At 41.7% G+C, this 26,438-nt stretch overlaps 1 protein-coding gene across 1 annotated transcript in view; it reads right to left on the reverse strand.

Annotated features, from left to right (window-relative positions):
- LOC117230895 overlaps window positions 1-26,438 on the reverse strand; it is a 70,030-nt gene that overhangs the window by 5,848 nt on the left and 37,744 nt on the right. The window contains exons 2-12 of the mRNA XM_033488802.1: window positions 22,813-22,904; window positions 10,745-10,900; window positions 7,095-7,284; window positions 5,732-5,799; window positions 4,906-5,070; window positions 4,613-4,782; window positions 4,298-4,489; window positions 2,997-3,593; window positions 2,511-2,712; window positions 1,869-2,073; window positions 1,641-1,770 (exon numbers count right to left, since the gene is read on the reverse strand). Coding sequence (XP_033344693.1) covers window positions 1,641-1,770; window positions 1,869-2,073; window positions 2,511-2,712; window positions 2,997-3,593; window positions 4,298-4,489; window positions 4,613-4,782; window positions 4,906-5,070; window positions 5,732-5,799; window positions 7,095-7,284; window positions 10,745-10,900; window positions 22,813-22,904 — 2,167 coding nt within the window. The remainder of the gene's footprint in view (window positions 1-1,640; window positions 1,771-1,868; window positions 2,074-2,510; window positions 2,713-2,996; window positions 3,594-4,297; window positions 4,490-4,612; window positions 4,783-4,905; window positions 5,071-5,731; window positions 5,800-7,094; window positions 7,285-10,744; window positions 10,901-22,812; window positions 22,905-26,438) is intronic.

Here is a 26,438-nt window from a genome sequence, read left to right on the forward strand (position 1 = left end):
GCATGAAATAACGATAGTAAGCGAAGATCACAGAAAAGAAGAACACGATAAGTATACTTTTCTGATTCTCTGATTTCTACGTTACCTTGTGATAATGAATAATTGAAAATGAAATCAATCTTATTAGCTTCAAACGTGCACGTGCAAGGAATATCTTAAAATAACTGTGAAACTGACCAAAAGTTTTATGAAAATCAGACACCTAATTAGTCAGGCAAGTAATATTTTAAATATTTTAATGTCTTTGATATTTGAATAGTATAAGGAGCAATATTATCCAAATTTTGAAGAGTACGAAAAACCCGCATGGAAAAATGTCTAATTGGAAAACCAAAGGAAGAGATAATTTGGTATTGTTTGACGACATTCTTGACTTATCGTGTTCTTCCTCTATAGTCTCCAAATGAATAAATAAATCACTTACACGCGAAATATCTATTCGCTTCGATATTTACGTTACAAATAAAAAAATTATATCCTTTCGTTCGACTATACTATTTATAAAAATATAATTGGAATAACGTTTAAAAGGTGCACAGCAAACGTGCTACGGCAGGACTTTCTCTTACGAGTTGCGCGGTGCCCGGAGTTTTGACAAATTAAATACATGAATCCTTAAAGGAAGAAGCTCTGCGAGTAGAATAGAGTATTCGTTGTTCGTCACAACAGAACTGTTACAACATAAAAATCACAGCGTACTTCTTAAAGTCGTTTTGACAACGATAAGAATTAAATTGCATTAACCGCCACCGCTATTCTCAACCCTGTACTGCATAATGCAAAGGTCATAGCTTTTATGAGAAAATTTTGCTGCGACCTTCGCACTAAAAAATATATTCTATATTATGCGTGGATATAGTAAAGTGGGGAAAAACAAAAAAAGGAAATAAAGGGATATATCTACGTAATAAGGTTTAAGAAAATTTGAAAGAAGATTTTCAACGGGTGTCCGCAAGATATAGGAAAAAGATCAAATCTTTGGCTTTAAACTTTGTGCTGGGGCCGGTGGGGGTGGCGGTTTTTTGTTATAGAAGGGTGCAGGTGCCTTCGAATATGGTTTCCCATCGGGCAGCAACGGTTCACCTGTCTTTGGCGTAACGCCAACACTACCGCTCGAGCTTTCGTTTAAATGCTCGAACTTTACTTCCGTTTTAAGCGTCAGCCCTTTGATATTCTTCGTGGGCTTTTTCTGCATTTGCTGAATACGTTCCGCTATTTTCGTGCCTAATTCCGTCCTAATGGAATTTTTCCTTGCCTGACCTTCTACAGACGAAGGCTGAGCAGATTGATCGGATTCAGAGACGTCAGGTTTCTTATTACTCACACTCTGATCCATATTGCTAAGCAACATCGACTTTCTCTTCGCGATGCTGTTGCTGCAGTTAATAGCGTCTGGGTTAGTAGTTGATATCAGATCGGTTTTAGTTATCTGAAGCTTCTCTTTCGGCGGCAGATTGTCGCTGATCGTAAATATTCTATCCGAGTTACGAGAATTCTCTTGTCGAGGCGAAAAGAAAATGACCACCCTTTCGTAAAAGTTTTTACCGAGCCTGTGACTCGAATTCGCCCTGCGAGCACCGCGCGACGAAAAGGCATGCGGTTTGCATTTCTCTGTAACACGGTCGAGACTAGATACGTACGTTGACATCATGCTCTTCTTCCAGTGCTGGCCAGGATTTCTCACGTACCAAATACCGAACGAGGACAGAGCGACCATCGGTACGATCCCCAAAAAGATAATGTACAGGGCCATTATGAAGTCGTTTCTCGCTGTAACAAATACACGATACGAAACAAATTAGTTTTCATGGGTGGTAAGGTCGATGATATCGTGTTCGGTTGCGATAAATTGAATAAAATTGATTCACCGTTCGGATCCTCCGCCGGACCGCTGTCCTCGGAGCCGCCCACGCCAGGTTGAGTGCAATCAGGTGGCCGGAAGCCACGATTGCAATGACAATGGCCGAGACTGTTGCACACTCCGTTGCCTCCGCAATTATTAGGACATGCTTTCCCTCCGGATACGGAAGCACGCAAATCGGCTACCGGCATACATTTCTGATTCACGCACATCTAAATCGAAATCACGAAATTTCAGCGTTACAATTCACGTTGGAAAATATTTTGTAGTAGAGTCTTCGGTAGCCGAACTTTCACTACGCTTCAATATTCCAATCTTCTGCTATTCACACTTTCTTTTATCTGGATTGAATGACTGCTAGTAACAGACAGCATTTTGCAACGCTCTTGTAATTACAAGTATTGTTATTACATGTATGAGACGTGTTCTTGTATATGAGAAATAGAGCGGAGAAATATAACAAGTCACATCTTTTGTCTTTTGTAGGAGACTAATTTTTGAATTCAATACATCTTCAGTTGGTTTCATATCACAAAAATTGTTCTTTGATTTAGGGCTCAAGTATATGTCTTTGCTGTCTATACATCCCTAAATATTTTGAAGGTATTCATTTTCATAATTGCTTGTCGTATTATAAGTTCTCTGTTACCTTTCCAGGTGCACATTTTGCGCCATCTGGAGAGAGACCAGGATCCACCTGATTCAATCCTAGGTCCACAATAGCCGAACGACAGGGTATGATCTTCCCTCCGGTGTTGATAAACGAATGGCTGAGAATCGCCACGGATTCCATACCGAATTCTAGTCTTTCGTTCAGGTGCTTACAATGTAGCATTCCACACAAAAGATTTCTAAAATAAAGGAGAAACCAAGTTTCATTATTACCGATACGGTCCATACTCTCTTCCTTGCTTACAGACATTCTATAGAGATATCTTATTTATTTCGTTTCGAGACGCCAGAAAAGCATAGTCCCATTATGTTCTTTTTTTCCCTTTTCCGTACCACTTGTGTTTTAAAAAAGAACGGACCTCGCTTTTCTTCCATCTCCAAACGAAATAAATAAGACATTTTAACGAAGAACGTAACATAATTGTACGAAAAACCGGAGGAAAGAAAAATCAACTTGTCTTACTCGTCGGTACACTTGACGTAGCTAGACTCGATTCGATTGTAGCCACAATTGCCATGCTTCGTGCCTTTATTGTTCATGTCATAGCACTGTGCGTCGGAAGAGGTTCCAGTAGGTCCCCATAGCAGCTTACATTGGTCATTATGTGTTCTGCAAGAGCCCTGGTAGCAGAACGCTTTTCCCATGCTGCATGGTTCACCGTCCATCTTAAACACGTCCACGGGACAATATTCGCTCTGGCCAGTGCAATATTCCGGCAAATCGCATTCGTGCTCGGCGCTTCTGCATTCGGTGCCCGCTGATTTCGGTCTGCAAGTTTTTAAATCGCAACATTCGCCGGTGGCGCAGCTCGCATTACTATGCAACATGCAGGTGGTCACGTTGCAACAGGGATTGTCGCAGTTCTCTTTCAGGCCACAGTCGCACTGTTCCCCGGGTTCCACGAACCCGTTACCACAAATCGGGCTATCGAACAGCTTCTGCGGTTTGTTCCTCAAACAATAATCCATTCCGTGCTCGAACGCCAGAGCCAGATGCTCCAGAGAACAAGTGGACCAGTGCGTTGGTCCCGACGAGCCGCTCGACGATGCCATGATGCATCTGTAATCAGATGCAATCGAGCGTGTTTAGACCCCGATGTTACTCTAGCGAAAATGACGGTAATCGTAATGACGCCATCCTGCGAATGCAGATCGATGGCCTTGTTTCACAGAGGACCGACGAAAGACCGTGGGATCACGGGATTCGAACGCCAACTATACCATACTCATTGCCTGATTGACTCGTTTCTTTTTACTTAAATTTTTCTATCGCTGTTAGGATCCATTGGCGTGGTTGCCACGTTACTCGCTCTAACGTATAGTTCGCGGAATAAAAGAAAATTGGCCACGTTTCAACATACGAGCTATTGGTGAACCGCGTAAATTGAAGAGTACAGAGAGCGATGTTACGAACGGTGTCGCGAACACTTGAAAATTTACTTTGCAATTTGCTATTATTTATGTCGTCTTAAGAGCAGGTCGTTCGTTTCTCGAAAACGAAAGAGAATTTCATTCTGATCGTGTATTCGTTCGATGAAACTAAAGAGATAAAAAGCGAAGTTGCGGCTTCTGAATTCAAAGAACAAGGAGAAGACAACTCTTCTTGCGGAGCAGTAACAGGCTGTCGATGTTTATGTTTCGTAGGAAATTTAAAGCTACAAGAATACGTGGAACGTAAGTCGACGATATGCAAAAATATACAAAATATACAAAGTAGATTTGTAAACAAAACCAAGCGGTAAATAACGATCGACGTGAACTCACTTTTCTTCGGGACATTCGCAATCAGCCGAGTCGTGTTCCATACCGAAATTGTGACCCATTTCATGAGCGACGGTAGCTGCTACTAATCCCACGACGTTCGAGTGATCCATCGAGACACCACCGGAGAATTCGTACGTACATATTGGTCCCTTAAGCGCTTTTCCAACCACGCCTCCCTCGAAAGTGATTCGGCTAAAAATATATTTTATATTTTTACAAATATATGATACGCATGCACAGCTTGTGTCTTGTTCTATATTTTTGACAGCAGCTTTCGAAGCACGTCGTTAGAAAATATTTTCGTTTCTGGCTTACGTCAACAGCTGGGCGTTATCGTTCGGCATGTCCTGCACCAGCTTCTCCCTTCTGTACCGAAGGAAATTCGAGAGGGTGGTGTCCCCGTTTGGAGACAGCGTTATTTCATCCGCGTCGGACCAAACTTGCACCCCGACTAACGCGATGAATATGTTCAGTGGCATGTACAACTGAAACACGATGGATTCTCGTTTTATAATCGACAGATTATTTTAGCGAAAATCTATACTATCGCCTGACAATGTTCATCTATTCGTCGAAGAAATTCAAATATTAAAAAAGGCTGTACTAACTGCGTTGATAATGTTCGCGATATCCTTGCAATGTTGATAAACTTTGTCCACGTTCTCGTCGAGAGCGATGTATTCCTTTTTATCGATTACGAGGACCAACTCTACGTATCGGGAATGCCTGTTAGCGTTGTAGGGTCCTCGAATCGCTTCAGCCGCTCTCTTGTGCTGGAAGGAAAAAATTCAATTCGAGATATTAAACGAGAGTACAACGATTCGGCCGATCTTGCAGCTGCAATCCTTCGAATCTTTTATCCTCCAATCGAGCTTTCATTCGCTTCAATCGAGAGAAGGATTTTCAATGTTTTAAGGAAAGAGAAATACGATTTGGTAAGAAACGAAAAAGACTCGTTCGCAACGATGGTACAAAGAAGTAATTTTCCAGTGAAAATGACCAATTACCCAGCAAGTTACATCGATCGAGCGTCTAACAGTTAAACCACGCTGTCCTAAGTATTGGAACATCGTTGGTTACATCTATCGGCAAACTTTAACAAGTTATATTTTATTTACTATTTTACACGTTACAAGCTATGATGATGGATGTACGACAAAATAAATAGAAAATAAAAACAGCGAAAACCGTCGATATCGGTAAGTGTCCTAACGTGTTATGATCGCCGATAAAGCTACTTGTACACTTGAGAAAAAAGCAAAAAGAAAAGAAAGAAAGAAAAACAACAGAGAAGAAGAAGAAGAAGAAGAAGAATCAATTCGACACGAGTATGCGAATATCGAGAGTATTCGCGAATGTTTCGCAGTTCTAAAAAAAAAAACCAAAGTAATCCTATGATTAGAAGAACAGAACTTAGAACAACATAGCTCTTACCCTCGTGGCTCTGTTGACGATCCCGCGGTGTTCATAGCCGAGAACATGGTGCGGCGTTCCTTCGTAACCTGTACCGAACAAAAAACTAAGATCATCGTCTCGGTCGGATTCTCGGTAAAGTTAAGGACAAAGAGAGGAGGGAGCCGGCAGAATCTTGCTCCTACATTCGTTAAGACAGTTAAGGAGAGACCAGTCTTAGCGAGACAGGTCCTCCAGGCCAGGAAAGGAGCGCGTGCGCTGCAACGAACCAGGCTGACATAGGTCTAGATCGAACCGGTCTCATCATCCATGAGACTTCCTATCGAGAGCTAGGAAGGACAAGCATCGAAGGATACGAGGATATGGTATGGAGGAAGTTTAAGATATCCGTGTTACGAATTCGCGAAATTCTCGCAAGATTCATTGTCGTTGATCAGCGACGAGCGAAAATATATCGTGAACAGGCTTAAACCAGGGGACTTGGAAAGTGTCGTAATATCGACGTCTCGGATTTTAGAACGGTTGGGAAGAACCTTTTTACTCCGAACGAGTGTTACGTAGAACCGAAATGTCCAACATGTTGTCTGTTCGGTGACGTATGTGTACGTACACGTACACTACCGTGCATAAGTATTTGTACACTTGGTGGAACTCGATCAAAGCGTTCACGTTTCTCTTACATCTTCGACGTTACGATAGAAGAATGTTTTTCTATTGTCAAGTCTCTGTTTCTTGCCCAAACTAGGATCAAACGTTCAGCTAAATTAAAACTGAGACAGGGGACGTACCTGCGTCGATAGAATATTCCATAGTTATTTCTGATAAATAGCTGAAATTGATTTATGAAATTTATTATTAATTTAGAAAAACCTTTATAAACTTTTGGAGCGTGATCGGAAATACACGTTCCAAACACTCTACGATCTTTTAACACTGGATAGACGCTTCGAGTCGTTTAACTTTAAGGCGTTTCCGTACGAGCGACTTTCATCCACCTTCGATTATAGCTTCTTTGTTTAAAGTAATTAACGTCAACTACTGTTTTTGGCATTATTGACCAACTACGTATCGTTGCCTGAGGTAAGACCAGAGGCGATGGTTAGACTATAGACAGCTTTATTCGAAGTGAGCTTTAAACATTTGCTATTATTTGAGAACGTGCAAATACTTATACACGTGCGGTAGCATATGTATGTGTGTGTGTGTGTGTGCGTTTATATACGTACATGCATCCCTAATAGTTTGCCAGGTTTGTCCTCTTTTCTCTAGAAGTGTCTTAGTACTTACGGACGGGAATGTACATAATGGGCATGGATTTCATAATTCGCTTACCATCCATCATTTTCGTCTACCATTAAAATTGCATTAAGATCGCGATAATTACCACAAGTATGATTGGCAACCAGATCGCTGTGCTTGTAGACGTAATGCTGCGAGTCCAAGGATTCTTGTTCCGGGTGGATGTGATGCAGGTTCTCGCCATCGAAAACGACACCACGCAGCCCTCTGCACGTAGACACCGCTACCCAAGAACCAGGAACGTCACGAACGCTACCTTGATAGTGGCATAGTTCCTGCGAATTTCAATGGAACGTCGATTTCGTTAGTGTTGGCCCTCGTCGATCGTCCGCGACTGTTCAAATTGTGGAATTGGCACGAACGGCCTAGAGTTAGCTGGCAACTTCCGGCTACCGTTTGCAAAGGATCGTCGCGATAAAAAGATCTGCGATGCAAATGCGAACGGATAAGAATTTCAGTCAAAGTTTTGTCAACGACGACGGGCAAGAGGCTGGGACTGGAAAGGGGATGAAGAAAGGGATGGAAGTTGACGCGGGCGTTACATTTTAGCGATGCAGGAAGTAAAGGCGAAAAGTTAGACCGCCGCCTAAGAAGGATTCTCATTCGTCGGTCCGGACGAATATCCCGGACGTGCAGTGTTCAGCCGTGCGTCCGACCGGTACAAATATAGTTGGCCCAGATTCCCATTGGACCAGCCATTTTTTCCTTTTCCTTTTGCATCTCCACTTTCCAAACAGGAATTCGCCGCGCGCGCGCGATTCCAAGAGCAAGCGTCATCGGCAAGAACATGCCTCTCGCGGAAAAGTGATTTATCGGGCGATTATCGTGAAATTATCGAGCTGTTACCGTGCAAAGGCATCCGGATGTTTGCCTATTTCCGACCAGTCGTATTTCGATTACAAAATAGCGCAGATAATGTAATTGCGATGATTTTACTTTTTATAATCGTCACAGCTACGAATAACAGCGTTAATTCGTTTTTGAAAATCCACATGGAATAATAAAACTGGCGTGCGCGACTGTCAGGCCAGAGAATTATTTTCTCACTCGATAAACTCTTTATTCTCGGATTTTTTCATTTTTTTCATTGTATCGTAAGTCGGATTAAGAAGCGTCCGCACGACCGGTGATATTTAAATGTACTTAATATACATCTGCTATGAATGTGGTACTGGATATAATAAATAGTCAAATATATCGTCGCTACGTTTTTTAAGAGACGATTTAGGTTCATGGTACGCTGCTGATTTCACAATACAAAGACCGCAGGTGCAGCTTCCAAATAGCAATTTATCCTTCGCTCGTACACATCGAAAATACACGTACGCTGGTCCTTTAATTTACGCGGCGCTTCATTCACGCCGGTCTTTTCTTTACGCGGCAGTTTTTACGCGCGATCTTAATTTACGCGGCTAGTCGCGTCAGTACTGTATGCGATAAGGATAAAGGTACATTACGTTGCGCTATCTTTTCTTTCGCGCTGACGGACGTTATTTACACGATTTTCATTCGCGTAAAACGAATCCACGTGGAACGGATACTGCGCGTAAATTGAGAGGCGGGTGTACTATTGCTAAAAATCGATCAAAGCCTCTAGATTCTTACGTAGAGTAGCGTAGGTTGACTCGCGTCTCCTCTCTCGAGGGAAAGCCTGGATTTCTGAAAAGCGAAATTTTATCCAGTGCAAACGTAATTTCACCAAAGTTTCTTTTTGCAACGCGAAAGGGGGTGGAGAAACGAGACAAGAACAAAGGGCTATAATTACCGATGTTTCGAGTGCGAAACCTCTGAAGAGCGTTCTAACTAGTTGAATTCGCAGAATTTCCCCCATTTAAGCGACCGAAATTAGCTCGTCCGTTTGGCCGCGACTGCGAGGGCAAATAAAACCATAGAGTGCAAGAGAGAAAAAGAGAGAGACAGAGGCAACTGGACGTGCCAATTCATTTATTCAATTGCATAAAACGTGGAACGGACGAAAACACGGAGCGCAACGAACTCGACGATACGCGGGCGACCGATGTTTTATTCTCGTTCATTAACCGTAAATAACGTGGCACGGTAAAAAATTTATATCAATGTCGGGTGTTTGAATCGTTAAAAAATGTCGACAGCCATTTTTCTTCCTTTCCGCGCATCGTATATCGAGGAAAGGCCGTTATTTTCCTCGCGTGATTCACGAGGCGAACGCGATCCTAACGGAACTGGCAGAGTTACGGCTCTCTTCGAAATGAACGAATAGGAAACTTACCTCGAGAAAACGTTCCTTCCTTTTTACGATTTTTGATAATGCGCTGTTTGCGCGGCAGAAACCGTCATAAAAGCAACCAAACGATTTTAATCGATCTTTCTAACGAAATATCCTATTTTAGACAAACGCTTTTTACACTCAGGCAATGGCCACGGTGGATGTTCGTCGACGAGATCGATCGTATCAAAGGCCGACGGATGAACCGTAGATTTCTACGCATTCGTGCAAAATCCGAAGAAGCGAAAATGCATACGACACACGACAAAACTATATCGCGTATCTACAGCAGAATATTCGTTGCGATTTCTAATAAGTAAAACGAATCTTTAACTTCTATCTCTTTTATTGCGTCCATAAAAATATAAATTTCCATAGAAATACGCGCTTCACCGATAAACAACGAAAAGGTTGATTTCATATGGAAACATCGTAAAATATAGCATCGTTCACGAGCTGTCCCTAAACGAACGCGATTGTCGAGTAGACAGCTCCGTCGTGAAGATCGGTTAAATGTTTAATGTTTAAAGAAAGAACAAGCGTGAGCAACGTTCGGCTTCGCTTATGTTGTGCACGCTACTCGTCAACGTTATTTAAGAGTGATCGATACTCTCGAAACCGTGTCCGTCTATAGCAGGGCGTCCCGTACGTATGGTTGGACAGTGAGTCAGCGTTATCGATTCCAACATTCTTTGCACCTGTATACTTGGCCAACGATCTCGTTTCCAGCAACGTTCCTTGAAATTCGGTTGTACATAGTTCGCCCTTGATTATCTCTTCGAATCCTCTCGAGCTGATTCAACGTATCGAAGAGCCGATTAATCGTGTCTGCTTTCCATTCGACAGAAACTACTTTTTGCGGATGAATGGACGCTCAATCTGTGATTCGCGAGCTCCAACGGGACACTTCTCGAGATTCTGCTTAGTTTTACCATGTCACGTATATCGCAAATCGTTTTCAGTTGTCCAAAAGTTATTACTTGTATATAGCAATTACTCGATTCGTCCGATTTATTTTATCCGATCTATGATATTTATTCGACTTATTATAATTATCATTATATAATATTCAAGGATACTATATATGTTCCCTGTGGTTCAGACGATTTACCTGGCTTAGATATTGTCGGGAGTATCTGCAGCCTGATAACATCAGCCGTGCAATTATCCTCGAGCACCGCGTTAACCGATTTCGAGATAAGAATTGGGAATGTTTAGCGAAATAATGGGAACGCGAAATATATGACACGATAGTGTACACGAAGCAAATTGCAAAGATACAGATGCTGAAGTGGAAGGCAAAGAAAAGGAACACGAATCAACGCAGCAATTAGACGAACTTCATTATTATATTTCACGCCTCTCGAGTTTAATAATAAAAACAAAGAATAAAAAAAGAAAAAAACTGGAAGACATTAAAAGTGTTCGGTGGAGCTACGATGGTCTACAACTGTATAGAAAAGCGTGAAACATAGGAGAACTACACTTACCACTTTCGAGGGTGTGTGCACCACGTACGTGCCTCGATGCTGATGACGCTGCTGATATCCAACCGGTACTAGATCGGTGTTCAATCTCAGGTCTAGGACACGTTGCACACCGTCTAGCTCGAAAGCCACCGTCAGCACGTCAGCGTGTTCGATATCCTGGAAGCAAAGCGGCAAGGACGAGTTAGCGTAATGGCGGTGTGCATTTTCCTATCGCGAAACCGCGCGTTTCCGCGCGAACACGCGATAAAACTTCTTCGAATCGGTATTCGAACGCATTATAATCGCTTCAAAGTTCGACATTATGCACCTGTTGCGCGGCACGACGTCGAGAGCTACCGGGATCGAGATAAAAGAAGAAACACATCGCGATCGCGTGGAAATGGAATCCGCCGGAAAACCGAGCCAACGGGCCAATTAGCTTCGATCGCTGACCGACCGGTTTACCTAGCCGGAAAATACTTTCCCCCGTTAACGATCTCTAGATTCAACGATCCGACGATAAAAAGCTATTATTTCGACGTTGCACGCGCCACTTTGCTTTCTAAAAGCCAGATTTCCCCGGCCTATACAACAAAGAGCGCGATTCGCCACGTAACGCCACATCTTGCATAAATTACTCTTTCTTGCTATTAACATTTTCCGTTATTTATATTTGTAGGCAACGGAAACAGTTCGCGTAATTGATGCTGATTTAGGCAATTTTTTCAAACCGTGGAACTTCCGCTCTTGGCATATTCCGCGAGAATATAACATAGAGCTTCGTATATCCGATCTAACGAGCAGGCAAAAATACGCGGATAATGGGATTTTCGAGTAGTATTAGGTCGTCCGAAAAGTTTCTTTCGTTTTATAAGGAAACAGTGGATACGCAACATTTTACGTTTTGTATTATTTTATCGAATTACGTATGATCCATTCTGTTTTATCAAAATAAAGATCACAACGTTCGACAGATTAGGTTTCGTGTTTGTATAAACCAATCAAAAACTCTAAGATGCACCTTGGTATGTTAGCGACGAAACAATATATCGCGACCTTAAGATACCCACAGTTAAAGAAGAAATATGCAAATTCAGTAACAGATATAATACAAGAGTTAACAACCACGAAAACCCATTAGTTACCCAATTACTCGACACGACGGATCAGATCCGCAGACTGAAAAGACCAATACCCTTTAGATTTAAGCATTAGATTCAACTAGAATCAAACATACTATAAACTCTTATAATTCAAGTTACAGTACCACGCCGAAATAATTTACTTACAATTCTCAATGAGAATTGATTGTACAAAGTCTACGAAATGGAAAAGAAAAAAAATGTTTGTATAAAGATGCATCGTTGTAAAAGACGTGTCTGTGAAAGAAAGACACTTTTCGAACAATCTAATAAAAGGATCGCTCTTCTCGTATCGAATTTTGTTCATCGAAATAGAGATGACAGAAATTGTCAAGTTTCAATATCTAAATATCCTACGCTTTTAACGCAACGTAACTCCGCAATTGACCTTCGGCTGACTGAAAATTGATTTTTATTCGCGAGCGTCAAATGTCGGATCTCCGTTGCATGCTCGAACTTTCTTTTTTTTTTTCTTTTTTTTCTTTTTTGTGACCGATTCGCGGTTGAAGGTGGGGCGAAAAGTCGACCGGTTAAAAAAATTTATATTCTCTGCAGCGACGGGGCTGGAAGTCGACTGGACGGGGTTAGGCGCGTCGAGCTTTTTCCGGCGAGTGTTTACGCGCGCGTCGACTAGGCAAATGAATTTACGAATCTTGTTTGCACCGTGCCTCGCTCGAATCCCATCCCATGTTTAATTCATAGGAAATGCGTGACAGCTCACTTTTCCACGAACAGGAAATATCCTATCTTCGTATCGAAGACACGAGCATTATCATTGTTGATATGATGATGGAACGGAAGTAGTGTTACGAAAATCAAAACGATTTAAAAAAGAGGTGGCAAGAAAAACGAGATAAATTACTTTTGTTTGTTTCGCTTGGTGATTGCGAAGGAATATTTAGATATGATATTTGATATAGCGCACGTGCTTCGGAAATAAGCAATGCCACGATTACGACGATCGATATCGCGGAAAATACAATGAGGATACAACGAACGAACGTTTATATTTACATTTCAATATTTTCCAAGATATTACAACGAATATGAACAATTTTGATAAACAAAATGTGAATGCCACGACGAACGAAGATGCTGCGAGCGACGCGAAAAGGTCTTAAATTAGAAAGCTAAAACAGTGGGAAAGCATGCACCGTATACAATGTATGTACGCATGGATGTAAGAATTCATTTTGTTCTATTAAAGTGGAATAGTAAATTTATGTTCGGGAATAAATTATCCGCAAATACAGGTGTTACAAACTTCAATACGTGTTACATCGAACCGATCTTGAACACGATGTTGAATAAATCAGCTTGTTAGCAGACTTGATGGTATTGAAGAACGCGTTAAGGAAACATGCTTTGAACCCGAATTTAAAAAACAAGACAACCCGGATAATCAAAATCGATGCTTGGGAAAGTCGAAAAATGAAAACGGTCCGAAAATAATTTCTTACATTTTTCTCTCTATTTTAATCCTCGTTTTTGTGTGCTCTTTTTTGCAACATGGCGTGCAATGAAAACCCTTTCCCAGGTCAGGCTACGTTTCAGATATTCCGGGCACGGTCGGAGGATGCAGCCTGGATCGAAGATAGATGATCCACGGAATTCTACCGGCGTGGATTCTATCATCGTCGTTGGACAGTTAGCAATCCATACCTGGCCGATTGCCAATCTGGGAAACATTTCTCGATATTCCAATTGCTCTACCGCCATGACCCGTGCTCGTTACCTGTCGATATCGAGAAACTAATGTGCAAACGGGTCAGGCCTTTTCCACGATTCTCGCCGGCGCAGGTCGTTTTTAACCGGTCCATTAGCAAGTAAAACTAACAATGCTCGGATCGATTTTCTCGATATCTCTTTACGCGGCTATGCCTCATTCAGGTTGGCCGATTTGTTCGAATTCAAGCCGCTGGAGTTTGAATAACGTAACTTTAAAGTGGAATATGTAACGAAATCTGAAGAAGAAAAAGGCAGCGCGAGAGACGAAAATATTCGCACGGCTGGTTTATTGCGGAAATATCGGCTTGGCAACCAAGCGATCGCGGATTTTGTCGATACCACCTAACGACAAAATCCGCAATCACTTAGTTGCCAACTCGATGGAAAGACGAACATTTTCTATGTTCTTCGATGTACTCGAATATACGTGACTGACCTATACACAGGCACTTACGGAAGTTAACGCATGTGCGTGTGTATAAACCAAACACGATCTGCAGACATCGCGTAGCGTCAAAACAATGTCAAAGGAATTTTGAACAAGCGGAAAGTAGGAAGCTAAAAAATCGTCAAGAGTAAGTGTGATATTCTAGTACTTAAAATACTTAAAGCTTGGAAAAGAAAGGAGTTCGATTTGTCGAAACCATCGGAGCGTGTTCCCTTGTAGCACATATTATTGTATATTATTGGGGTAGAGAAAGGTGTTCCTGTGAGAAAGTGGAAGATCGTGAAAATATTTGGCACGATATTTCATACAGCAAAAATTTTGAAAGAAAGAAACGAAACAGCTCTTTGGAAATTACCAAGGGGAACCCTCTTAGTAACTTGTATTATTGGAGCAGGAAAAAGAAGTCCCTAGGGAGAAATCGCAAAGGCTGGTTAAAGAGAGAGATTTCGTGGAGATTCTCGTAAAATTGATCCTCGCGTCTCGTCCACCGCGCCCACCCAACTATTGTCATGGAACTGTGTTTCCACGAAATGTCCTCCATAACGCTGTCCTTGATTGCGTTCTCGTTTTGCAGGAAACGAGCCGGGAACACGGAAGGTCTCGTGACCGATCCTTTTGCCAAAGTATTTTTGCCACGAGGAGCGCCGTTCCGTCCCATTGTTTCCAGCGTTTCCACCTCAAAGGACGTGGTTGCACGAGATTCTTCTTTCAACTATCCGGCGTTCAACTGCCAAACCAACAAGTTGACTTTCGCGCAAATTCTATCTATCGATGCGTAAATTCTTCTTAATTTCCTGTTACGTAATTTCTGTATAACCTTCTTTAATCGTTGGCTGTGTAACGTTTTTCAAACAGAGTATAACGATCGTAACTGCGATAGTGCACAGTGTAATTTGCAGAGTCAGCGTGTGGTCATTGAAACACGTTAATGACTCGCTGTGTGATTTTAATCGCGCGATGTCTCGTTTCTTCGATTACCGTGGTGCAAGCGTTAACCAATAGTCTTTATCTGTTTATCGATCGTCTGGAACTAAGCTGGAGGAAAAATATCTCGTTACTTTATCGTGCGACTTGCTTTATCGACAGTGAACCTTTAGAAGGCAAAGACTTCCATCGATTCCGTTTCATGCACGTATTTTACGTTTATTACATTATGAAGCTATATTTGCACCGCAAGTATTCCAACAGTTTCGTAACAATTATTTAGAAATTCACGAAGAGCCCAGCCTAATTGAAAACTAAGGCTGAAGGTAATCTAAAAACGCGTGAAACGTCGAACTGTACGCCTTAATCGTAATGCAATAATTTAACACTTTGACTGCCACTACTTATTCGACAAAGATTGCGACACGAAATGCAGAAGAAAGAAGGACAAACGTATCTGGCACGAAAATTTTTCAGAGAGTGGTATAAAAAAAATGTTAAACAGGTAGGATCAAAAACTGCAAAGAATCGGACCAAAAAGGTGACCACCTATCGTGCAGATCGTATCGACGAGCCACATTTATGTTTAAAGTGTTTTAACACAGTGCACCGTTAGATGCAAGACTTGTTCTCATTTTTTTTTATCGATGTTCTGATAAAAATATTTAATCGTTCAATGGGGCACTTTTTATTTCAAAGTATCTTCTATTTATCGGTTACATTCAAAATGCCCCAACCGTCAATTTTCATACAATTTTTATAATTCTAAAAAGTTCAAGCGCTCGGGTCACTAATGACCACCGTTGCGTCACAGGAGAAACCGTGTCCGGTCACATATGACCATGATGATTTATACTTAAGATCGAGGCTTTGTCGTTTAACAAGCTAGTTTAAACAAACAGAAAAACGAAGAAGAACGTTAGTCTCGAAAATCGTCAACGAATGACGATAAATTGTAATCAGATTACTTTCCAACATTTTCACGACGATTGGACGTCGTTGCTTGCGATTCTTCGAATTTCAATCGCGTTTATATCAGTACGTTACTTTTTCCTCGGTTTCTTCGTGAACCTTTCAATTCTTTTCTCAGGCCTGGCCTAAACAAGCGAACTGAGATATTCGCAGAACCCAGATACAAAACCCGGGAATCCGAAATATACGATTTTTCATTGTACCACTGAAAAATGTGGATATTAACGCGCGTTATTCGATACCGCGATGGCAGGAAGCACGCCATAACGAAAGCGGATTTATCGCGTTAATTTTGAAATAAACACCTGGTGGCGAGAGGAATTGCAATTAGCGTGGGCAATCCCGAATGCGGTTACCGTAGTGGTTAAACGCGAGAGAAGAATTAGAGAGGAGGGTTAACGTTAGGATTAACGAAAATAATTCGAAGGTGAATCGTGGCTGGCGCTTGCTAATTGTTACGGCGATAAGCCACGCGAAAGACGCGTTAATTATTCGAACTGACGGGTTTCTTGGAAATTCGGTTGGTTAACGAGCTCGTAGCGAGCGTGCACAATGTACGTAACGTACAGAGGGGCTCTTTGTAGGTGCTGTATAGGATGAAAGGCATCTTTTAATCTCGCCTCGGCGACTAGGTCGACGGTTAGAAGAACATAGAGGATGAAGGAACTGGCGTTTCCGTGTCCTAGAGGCCCCTGAGACCGGGGCAAAGGGACCGCTCTACGCTTCCGCTAATGATTAACGTAATCCACAAAGAAATTTCCATTGTGCTCTAGCAAACGTTCTCGGTTTTTCAGTCGGCCACTTTCCACACTTTTCTTTATCGCAGTTGCAAGCTACCCGATAGTTCGCCGGTTCCGCTGCAGGCGAACCTGTTCCTCTGGTTGTTACATGGTGGCAGATAATTATCGCGCGAAGAGGTTTTGCCAACGAGTTGTTTGCATTTACGATACAATGACTCGTAATCATCGATAACTATAAACCATGACCGTAGAGATAACTTCGAACCAGTTTATCGTTATTCGTTTAGGACGGATGAACATAGACACCCTTGTTCGTGAGTACCAAGGCCTGTGTGTGTAGTTTAGATAAACCCATAAAGAAAATACCCTGACGCGTGTGTAGTGGATTAAGCTGGAGATTCACCGAGACTAAGCTAATCCAAGCTGCGCCACGGTAAATCGTAAAAGTTCTTGACACACAGACCCTTTCTATCTGTTTGAAAAGTCGCGCCGTCGATTTTACGATATACAGCTGATTGGGAGCGGTGTTCTTTCGTTCGTGATAGCAGGCGAGAAAAGGATGTTCAGAAGGAGGCGGCAGACCTCCCCGAGGACCTGGTGCTGCACGATGCGCCTAAGGTCTACGAAAAATTGTTCACGAGGCAATCTCGCGCTAGGCCAAGCTAAATGGACCTTCGAGGCACTTGAACTTGGCTTCGGTGAAAACGCTTGCATATATTTGTAGAGAATCAATTTTTCAAGCGATTGGACTAGTTTAGCTTGCCAACGAAAATGGTTCCGTATAAATGCATCGAAGCAAATGCCCTTGGATTGCCTTAGCTTGCCAATGGGTCTTTAACTTTACGAAAGTATTCGATACGTATGTATTGTGCGCGCTATTCGAAAAATTGAAAGGATTTTCCAGATAATCTAGATCGATGATCGCGATTCGTACGAGATCAGCACGGCGAATTTCCCCTATCGATGCACTTTTTAGTCGAAGAGTTCAGCTGCTTTCAGTGTACACGCTACGGCACAGCAACTACTCTATTTTCCTTTGCGGTTGCAAACTCACGAACCGCATAAAGGGAATCTAAGTATATACACGATCTCCCTTTACCTCTGTTTGCCTCTCTCTTTCGCCTTTCTTCTTGGCATGTTGCATCGCCGATGAGATCATCGAAGCTCGATAAACCAACAGAATTCACCGACAGTTAACCGAAGAGCGTCCTCCATTCTACGTCTATGAATACGTTTTTGTATATTACGTTCGACCGGAAATTTCCTTCGATCGCCTACTATCTTTGCGTTGCTTTTTATCCTAGCAATACTTTGTATTTAGCAACAGTAAACGCGGCGCGACAATCAACTTATCGGATTACGGCGATAAGAGAAATTAAATAATAAAAAATGCTTCAAACTCTATTCGATCGAATTAAAAATTCGGTCGATCCATGCGCACAGTTAAAACGATAAAGAGTGCGAAAACAGTCGAAGAGTTTATCGAAGAATTTTCTATCGAAGAGCAATTTTCGCTGCAATTTGCAACGACCACGGAGTTGGCGACGATAATCCCCCAATACATCTGCCTCTCTTTGTTAAGGCAACAGATATAAATCTTTTATAGGAATACGTATTGATGCCTCGATAGTCTCATAAAATTAGCAAAATACGGGCAATAAATTTGGAAAATAAAGATATAGTCGTCCTATGGGTTTTCTACTTTTTCGGCGTCAAATACACGAAACGAGTGTGATCTTCAACTTCTGACAGAAAATATTAGGTCGTCCGAAAAGTTTCTCTCGTTTTAGAAGGAAATAACGACCGCACGACATTTTCCATTTTATATTATTTTATCGAATTACGTATGGTCCGTTTTGTTCCATCGAACTAAAGATCGCAACGTTCGACAGATTAGGTTTCGTGTTTGTATAATGATGCGTTGTTGTAAAAGACGTGTCTGTGGAAGAAAGACACTTTTCGGACAGCCTAATAAACGTTACCACGAATATCAATAGCTTCATTATCGAAAGCATTAAAACGAAATTGCCACGGTGAAAGCGGAATAGAAATAGTCATCGGGTTTTCTCTGTTACGCTGGGCCACATAATCAACAAGCCGTTGCGAATTAGTCTCGCGCATCCGATCGTTTTCTCCAGGGAACACATTGGAAAATCGAGATCGCGCGTAATCAGTGAATCGAATGATGCTGGCGCGAAGAGATCAGCTGCGAGTTGCGACGTATGGTAAGCGACCCTACGTAGCAGGAAATTAGATTCGTCGCGGCGGACAGACGCGCTGATAGCGTTCATTCTTCCCCGTGATAACGAGAAACGAGGTCAATTGCCTTACTTCGTTGACGCCGCGAGATCGCTGTTACTTTAGTATCTGTAGCATTAGGCAACGAAGCGATTCTTCTAATGCCTCGGCCACTATACGCGTTCTACGATTGTTTCCTTGTTCTCAATTTCTACGCGTTTCTTCGCTTCTTTCCCCCTTTTTTATACTTACTCTCTCTCTTTCTCTCTCTCTCTCTGATCGAATTAAAGCAAAACGACTTTCGGCTACTTTGATTCCGTTCGAGTAATCCTAACACCTCGCCTTCTCGACTGCCGTTTCAAACAACCACTCCCGTTACAAATGTACTCCCGTTACGGTCCGAAACTGTTTCAACGATTTTCCCATGGCAATTGTCTATATCGTATCGTGGATGAACAGGATATAGCGCGGCCGTAAAATCGGCATTAATCGTAATATTAAGAAGAACGGTCTACTCGTTGTATTGGAAACGAAATCGCGAGCCGACCAATGAGCGTTCGGAATTTTAATTATTTTTCCTGCCGCAGCATCTTCGTATACTGTGCTAACAAAATTCTCGTATAATTCCAACGTTTCGTTTTCTGTCCTAGACGCCGATAACGCGTAACAAGAAACGTATGAGCTACTACGTTTAGCAAATTTTAACGCGCAAATAAAGATTTAACGAGCGAATAAATTCGTGTTTCGCGGATTCATAAACTCCATAGATAAAATCGATGCCTACTTTTACACGACTGTATCTTCTACTTTTTTATCGGATCGTGGCATTTCGCGATCCTTCCAAACCGATTCATAGCGCACAAGGATTAAGCGGAACCGACTAAGAGTGTGCCATGTTTGAACACCGGGCGATTTATTTATCTCGGCTGTCTATGCTAATGTTTTCAAACTGGTGGCAAACAGCAAGGCAACGTGCACGCGCATCCAAGTAGTTCTCTCTCTCCGGCCGAACATCGGACAAACTTTGCTTCTCGCTTCTATTGGCTGTGTTTACCTACAGCCGCGCGTATCGTTTTGCTCGAAGAGAAGCACCGGAATCGCGTGTAACGTGGAATCGCTGTAACTCTCGAACTGTGCGGTGCACGTGGATGTTTCGATCAACCAGACACCCGACTCTGGCTTTCACTATCCATATACCCACACGGTTTATCTTTGTTCTCTCTCCTTCCAACCGTTTTGCAACTTCCGCGCGACGAGCTTTTTCCTACCGATTAAGCAGCTTTCGCGTAACAGGTCCGAAAGGTCAAATTTCGGTATCACGTAGTATTCGTTAAAATCAGCATCGGTGTTCGTGATCGAGCATTCAAATATCATTGGCAGGCAGTGGATTTTTAATTATTTATTGGAAATTCGACAGTGCAAAATTTTACGACGCCAAAGCATCGATAAAATATCCAAAGGACAGTGTCTTCTGTAATATAATATTTGATGGATAAAATAATTTTCTATCGAGGATTTACTATGGTGATTAAGTATATTCGTAAAAGTATAAATTTGCATAAAATTTGCATCGATCGTTGGTCGATCGTAGGCGTTTATGGAAATTCGTATTTTTGTAATTGTAATTTACAAAATGCAGATACAAAAATGTTTAATCCGTCGATACGTTATGAATTCTTAATTGTTAAATAAATTGTAAACTGTTGATCTTGTAAAGAGTTCGCTTTGAATATTTTATATACGAAGGATTTATATACGAAAAACGAGGAATTTTAACGCATTTTCAGTTTGACATATTTCCGTATGCTCCCGTGTGTGCTTTTCACCGTTGGTTATATCGCATTAATTTCCCCAGCTTTACGATAATTATAAGAAATTGAGTTGCACAGGGCATTTTTCATTTCACACGGTTTAACGTGCCATATATTATCTAAAATTACAAGTAAAAGCTGAGGATGATGCAGAATAAAACGAAGGATAAAATGTTTCATCTTCGCGCGATATCTATGAGAAAATACAAAGTTGCCACATTGTATTTATACCGAAGAATAAATTTTCCCTCTCTGAGAAATGTTCAAATTTCACGTTCCTTTCTCCCGCGTACCCTTCGCACTTTTGCCTGTCAAGTGGATTCTACGCGTTCTTTGTACCGTCAAACTTCTCCTAAATACGCAAATACCTGCACTCTGATAATTAGTAGCTGCAAGTATTTTTATGTCGTTCGATAGAGATTCGACGATACTTCGCTCGGTTTCAACCGCAGACTATCCTCGTCCATCTACCTCGCGTCGAAAATACTACGGAGCCGCTTCGTTTATTTTGTTTTCAACGCATCTCGCGTTAAGAGGATTCATCGGTTTAAAAATAGCTCGGCACAAAACACATCTCCGGAACAGCTTCGAAGCGAACACGATGCGCGAACGAAAACCGTGACGAAGTCCGTGATGGAGCTTACGACGCGATGGAAGCTCCAGGCTCGGCTTCGTCGCGGTCGAATATCCTCGCCCTGGTGTGTCATCGATGAAATTTCTGCCGCGACCTCTCGTCTCTGTGCGACAGGTAGGTCACAGTTAATGCTGCTATTCTGGATTACGTATTCGCAGTGCGGCGCGACATTTGCATCGAAATTGTTGCAGCGTCGACGCGGCGGCCCGTATCTAGCATTCCAAGTCGGCTGCGTAAATGCAGACATGTGGCCGAGACGGTCGCAGCGTTTGCTAATTACTCATCGATTTTTCTTCTTCCCCGCGCGTAAGATAATTCGCGAGAAATCTCGCCGCCATGGTAAGGTTCGATGCGGACGAGCCACTTTTTTCCTGCAACCAAGTGTCTCTTAAATGGGAATATACAGTGGCTACAGAAGCTATCGACCCGCTCTTGTATTTTTCGTAGCATTTGTACCAATGCGATTAATCGGATTCGGTTAAATCTTTGTACGATTTAGCAGTGTTTCGTACGACTACAGAAATTTCTCGCCATGTAAATGAAATGTTGAATTTAAAAAACTCTTTATTGGAAAATTTATGGTATCGTTAAAATACTTTTTGTAGCTGCTGTATAGGTAGCGACGAAACAACGCTGGTTGTCAATACGTGGAAATAAGTGTGTAATGTGCGTAAAGCGTGTAATAGAAATGCAGATAAGGCGACTTCGCGATCGTGATAGAATCGAAAAGGAAGTGATATAAATACACGAGCGATTATCGCTCATAATTATTCGAACGATATACTGCGCTTTTACCGTAAGATCTAAATAGGGAACCGTTGCTATTGTTAACAACAATCGAACGACGAACACTGTTTTAATTGTGTCGTTAGTTTAGAAATTGTACGTGGCTGGGATTTAAATTACTCGAACGATGTACATGGAAAGTGTAGTTATTAAAAAACGACAGTCCCTGCTTGTTATCTATACGTCAATGTTAACGTTTAAAACGTGGTCGTGCGAATACTCGCTCAGAGAAGTAATTATCCAAAGAAGCTCATCCTTTTCGAACGTACTGTAGACCGCGTTAAATTGATAACTAAGAACGATCTAAAATAACCAAAAATGAGTCTGCCTCTAGATTGAAATAATTTATGAGTCTTCTCTCAACGAAATCAAAACAACCACTGTTTTATTTTTTTCTAAAATGCTTAAAATGATCGCGCGAATGAGACTATCTTTTAATCACAAGAGAGACAATATCTTCGAATGCGAATTTTATGTTCGATAATTTAATAAACGACAGCTGAATACGTCTGCAAAACTCATTCAACAACGCTGGATCGTGTCACGATAGATTCCGAGTGTACAAAGGATTAATTATACTATTATATTGTATTAGAAAATACGATAAACGTAGATATATCGCGTATATAAGAAGAGAGTGACGAAGCATCGAGAAATGCAACTTACGTTCTCTTTGGTCGAGGAGATGTGCCGCCTGGTCCTGCCGTGATAGACTCGCGGTCTAACCAGCGTGTGCCTGCTGAAATCTGGGGACGGTCCTGCAACAGAGTCGACCAGTGGAAATCGTTAGAGAAATATTCTCTTCCCTTTGTTGCGCATATTTTAACGAGCGGGCGGCGTTCGAAAGGAAAATCGATCCCTCTGTGCGGTGAGCAGAGGATTATAGTTTGCTGGCAAGAGTCCCGCGGGAATGCCCTTGTTCCGAAATTTGCCCGCGGGAAACGCGTCCGACAAACAGCGGTCCGCGTTTCCCGTGCTTCGATGCTAATTACATCGAGAGACAGAGAGAACGAGAGGTCCTTGACATCCAGTCGAACAATGAGCAAGCTCGCTGCCTCTAGGGCCAACTCTAGTTCAATTTTCACAAACGCCAGCAACTTTGCTTCCTGCCTCCGTTTTCCCAACTATCGACCGTTTCAACCTTGTCCATTCCTCCACTCGACAGAATTCATGGATACTTTTGTTCTACTTGGTGCAGCTGATGGACAAGTAGCTGTTAGAATCTTTAGTTGGAAGTTTTAACTTATAAAGAAATTGCTAAAATGTCTATCCTCTCGTGAAGGTTGAATCTATCGGGTAACCAAAAACGTTGTGTCGCTTTTTCCATGACAGAAGATGCGAATGTCCAGAGACATAAGCTACAAAATCTAGAAACTTGAGTCTATTCGCTGAAACTAATTGCTCTTAGCTTGCTGAACATTTCTTTTTCGTGGAGTTGGATAGTAATTGCAGTGAGGGGCAGAAGAAAGTGTATAAAATAAGAAATATAAGAAAACACCGGAATTTCGCAAAATCATACTTAATAAGAGATAACGAATAAACGACTGTTATCGATATAGTAAACAATTTTTAGTACGAAATTTATCAATTTTAATCAATTTTTTCTAACTTTCCTTTATCCGTCACTGTATGCACCTAGATAATGGCTAGTACCTGTGTGAAATTAATCATTTTCTAGAAAATGGAGTCGATCGATTTGCTTTTTAAGGAGCTTCTATAGTTGAACATTTTTCACTGGCTTCGTAGTTACGAGATGTATCGTACCGTCTGTAATACGTACGTTTTACAGACCGACGATTTCAGTGAACGCACGCGAATCAACGTAATTTCGTTACGTTTCCATTGCAACCGGTTCTGTACTATACTTTCACGATTACCTTCTCCTTCCGTGCGCGCATCGCAATGGCCGATGAATTCCACGGTAGATTGCGAATTGATCGGAAAATGCATTTAATTCAGGCTAGTCTAATTGGGTCGACGCGACGCAAATTCAAAGCCATAATTACTTCCCGATTGTCTAACGGATTTAAAGCTATCCACCTGACTGTTACGGCATTCGATTTGTCGTTAATTTCCTGTTGACGTTTTAGCCGGAAATCAAAACCGGTTACGACGTTGCTGGCCAAATCGTGCGAATTCTGACAAGACTATAATCGCATCGAATGAATCATTGCGACGTTGACGCGCTACAGGCTCTCTTTTCCATGCAACCTCATTGTTATTGTGTCACGTCTTTTGGCGATTACGCTGCCGTTCATGTGCTATCGCGTACTCGTTCCGCGATCAAACGCTTGCTCCCTTTCGATAAGTTTTACTTTAATCCTTTAAAAACAGCTGTCACGTTGATAGACGATGAGACGAAAATTTCATGGCACGTGGCTGTCGTTATTGATCGATATCAGGATTCTAATTGGGTTTAAGGGAAGACGAGAGTTATTTATGCATAGTCATACACAAAATATATAATAAGCGTTAAATATAGCCCCATAGAATACCGAAATTTATTAACGTAATAAATAATCGACTGTTCAAATACTTTGCGAATTTCTACGAAGCGAATGTTTGCAATGTCTCGCAGTTCTTATATATATTTTCAAGTTTGTTTCAAACTTCAACGATATAATCGTGATAAAGGCGTGACATAAGAGTGTTAGTGAAATTTATATTATATTATAGCATAATATATTTTAATAGAAGCTATCTATAAGCAATTGAAAATTTTATAGCACGTGACGAAGCGTAGTTATTACAATACTCGCACGAGTTACAAAGCTCTCGGTCGGGATGATTTTCAGGCAGCGTTACGTGCCATAATCCGCGTTATATGAATTCAATTACGGTCACAAGGTGCAGCCTCGGCACGAAATATTTGCGACAGACCAGTGCCACCAGAATTTAATATTCGTCACGAGCCGATGCGTTACACGAGCGTTCGCAAAATGATGCGGCCAATCCGCTGCCGAACGTCCACGTACGATATAATTATCGCTAATGCGAAAACGTTTATTACGCCATGTCTAACTGATTTGTGGAAATCTCGTTTTGCTCCATTATTAATCTCCTCTGCTGCGTGCACGTGCACGCTTTACGTTTGCAAAAAAAAATATCCCGCACGATCGAACCAATTATCAGTGAAATTTTGAAAGTTACAAATTACCGATACTAATATCTCCTCTTGCACCGTAGAATCAATAGAATGGATAAAATTCCGCGAGTAAATTGTACGGATTAAATGTCAGCCGATGGTAATATTTCTCATATTTGACGCTTCTAGATAACGCGAGTCATAAATAATTATACGAGAAATTTCATACGAACGTGAATAATATTATTAATTTTGTTATCGATTGAGTCAAGTTACAAGCCGTAGCTTGCACAATAATATATTGCTACAAATATTTATAAAGCGCACTAATAATATCGTGCTCGCGGAAGAAATTGCAACACTTTTCCTGCGATTTCGCGTATTTAAGGTTTTGCTTATTTTGGCAAGCGACCTATCAGTTACCTAACTCGCAGCTCGCAAAATTGTAAAAACTGTTTGCGCAAGTGAACTTTACGAACTACGATTTGTTGCGAGTTCGCTAACGTTATTAGTTGCCAACTAATAGCGCAAGACGCCTCTGGGACGCGATTAAACGAGCGTTAAGCGGAAAAACTAAAAAAAAAAGGAGGGGAGGAAAGTTGGAAGTTTTTTGAGCATCGTTTGCGTCAAGGGATAAAGTTGGTCGTTCGGTCTATCGAAGGGACCTTGTTCGCGCGTACATTTGGCCGATCTTTTTGCGAGCCGTCCTTTTTTCCTTTGGTCACCCTTGACGTCAATCTCGTTCCCATAAACAGCGCACATGTGCGCATGTTTATGACGGTTCCGTTCGCGGCATCGCCACGACTCTACGCGGTTTAAACGGCAAATCAAAATTCCACGATGACCCACATTTTTCTCCATCGATGATACTCCAGCTTCTACAGGACCTCGTTACATCGATTGCCTGCTTCGTCACCTTTACGTTTCAATCGGACACCAAAGATAATGGTTATTCGTTTAAAATTTCTACGGAAAAGATGAATCCAGGGCAGTGATCATTAAGAAGCGCGCAGACGATCGGTATTATCGCTAATATTTAAGGTCTTCAACGTTGTATTTACAACATATTGATCGTCTGGAGCGTCTCTTTGAGGGTTTCTGTTGAGAACCTCAAGTTCGATAACCTTAATATTATTGTCAATATTATCGTAGATAATACCGATCGTCGAAACGCGTCTTTAAGCAAATGTTCGAAAACGTGAAATTA

Source organism: Bombus vosnesenskii, unplaced genomic scaffold, assembly GCF_011952255.1.
Source record: "Bombus vosnesenskii isolate JDL3184/JDL3185 unplaced genomic scaffold, Bvos_JDL3184-5_v1.1 scf7180000013267, whole genome shotgun sequence".
NCBI classification, from domain to species: Eukaryota; Metazoa; Arthropoda; class Insecta; order Hymenoptera; family Apidae; genus Bombus; species Bombus vosnesenskii.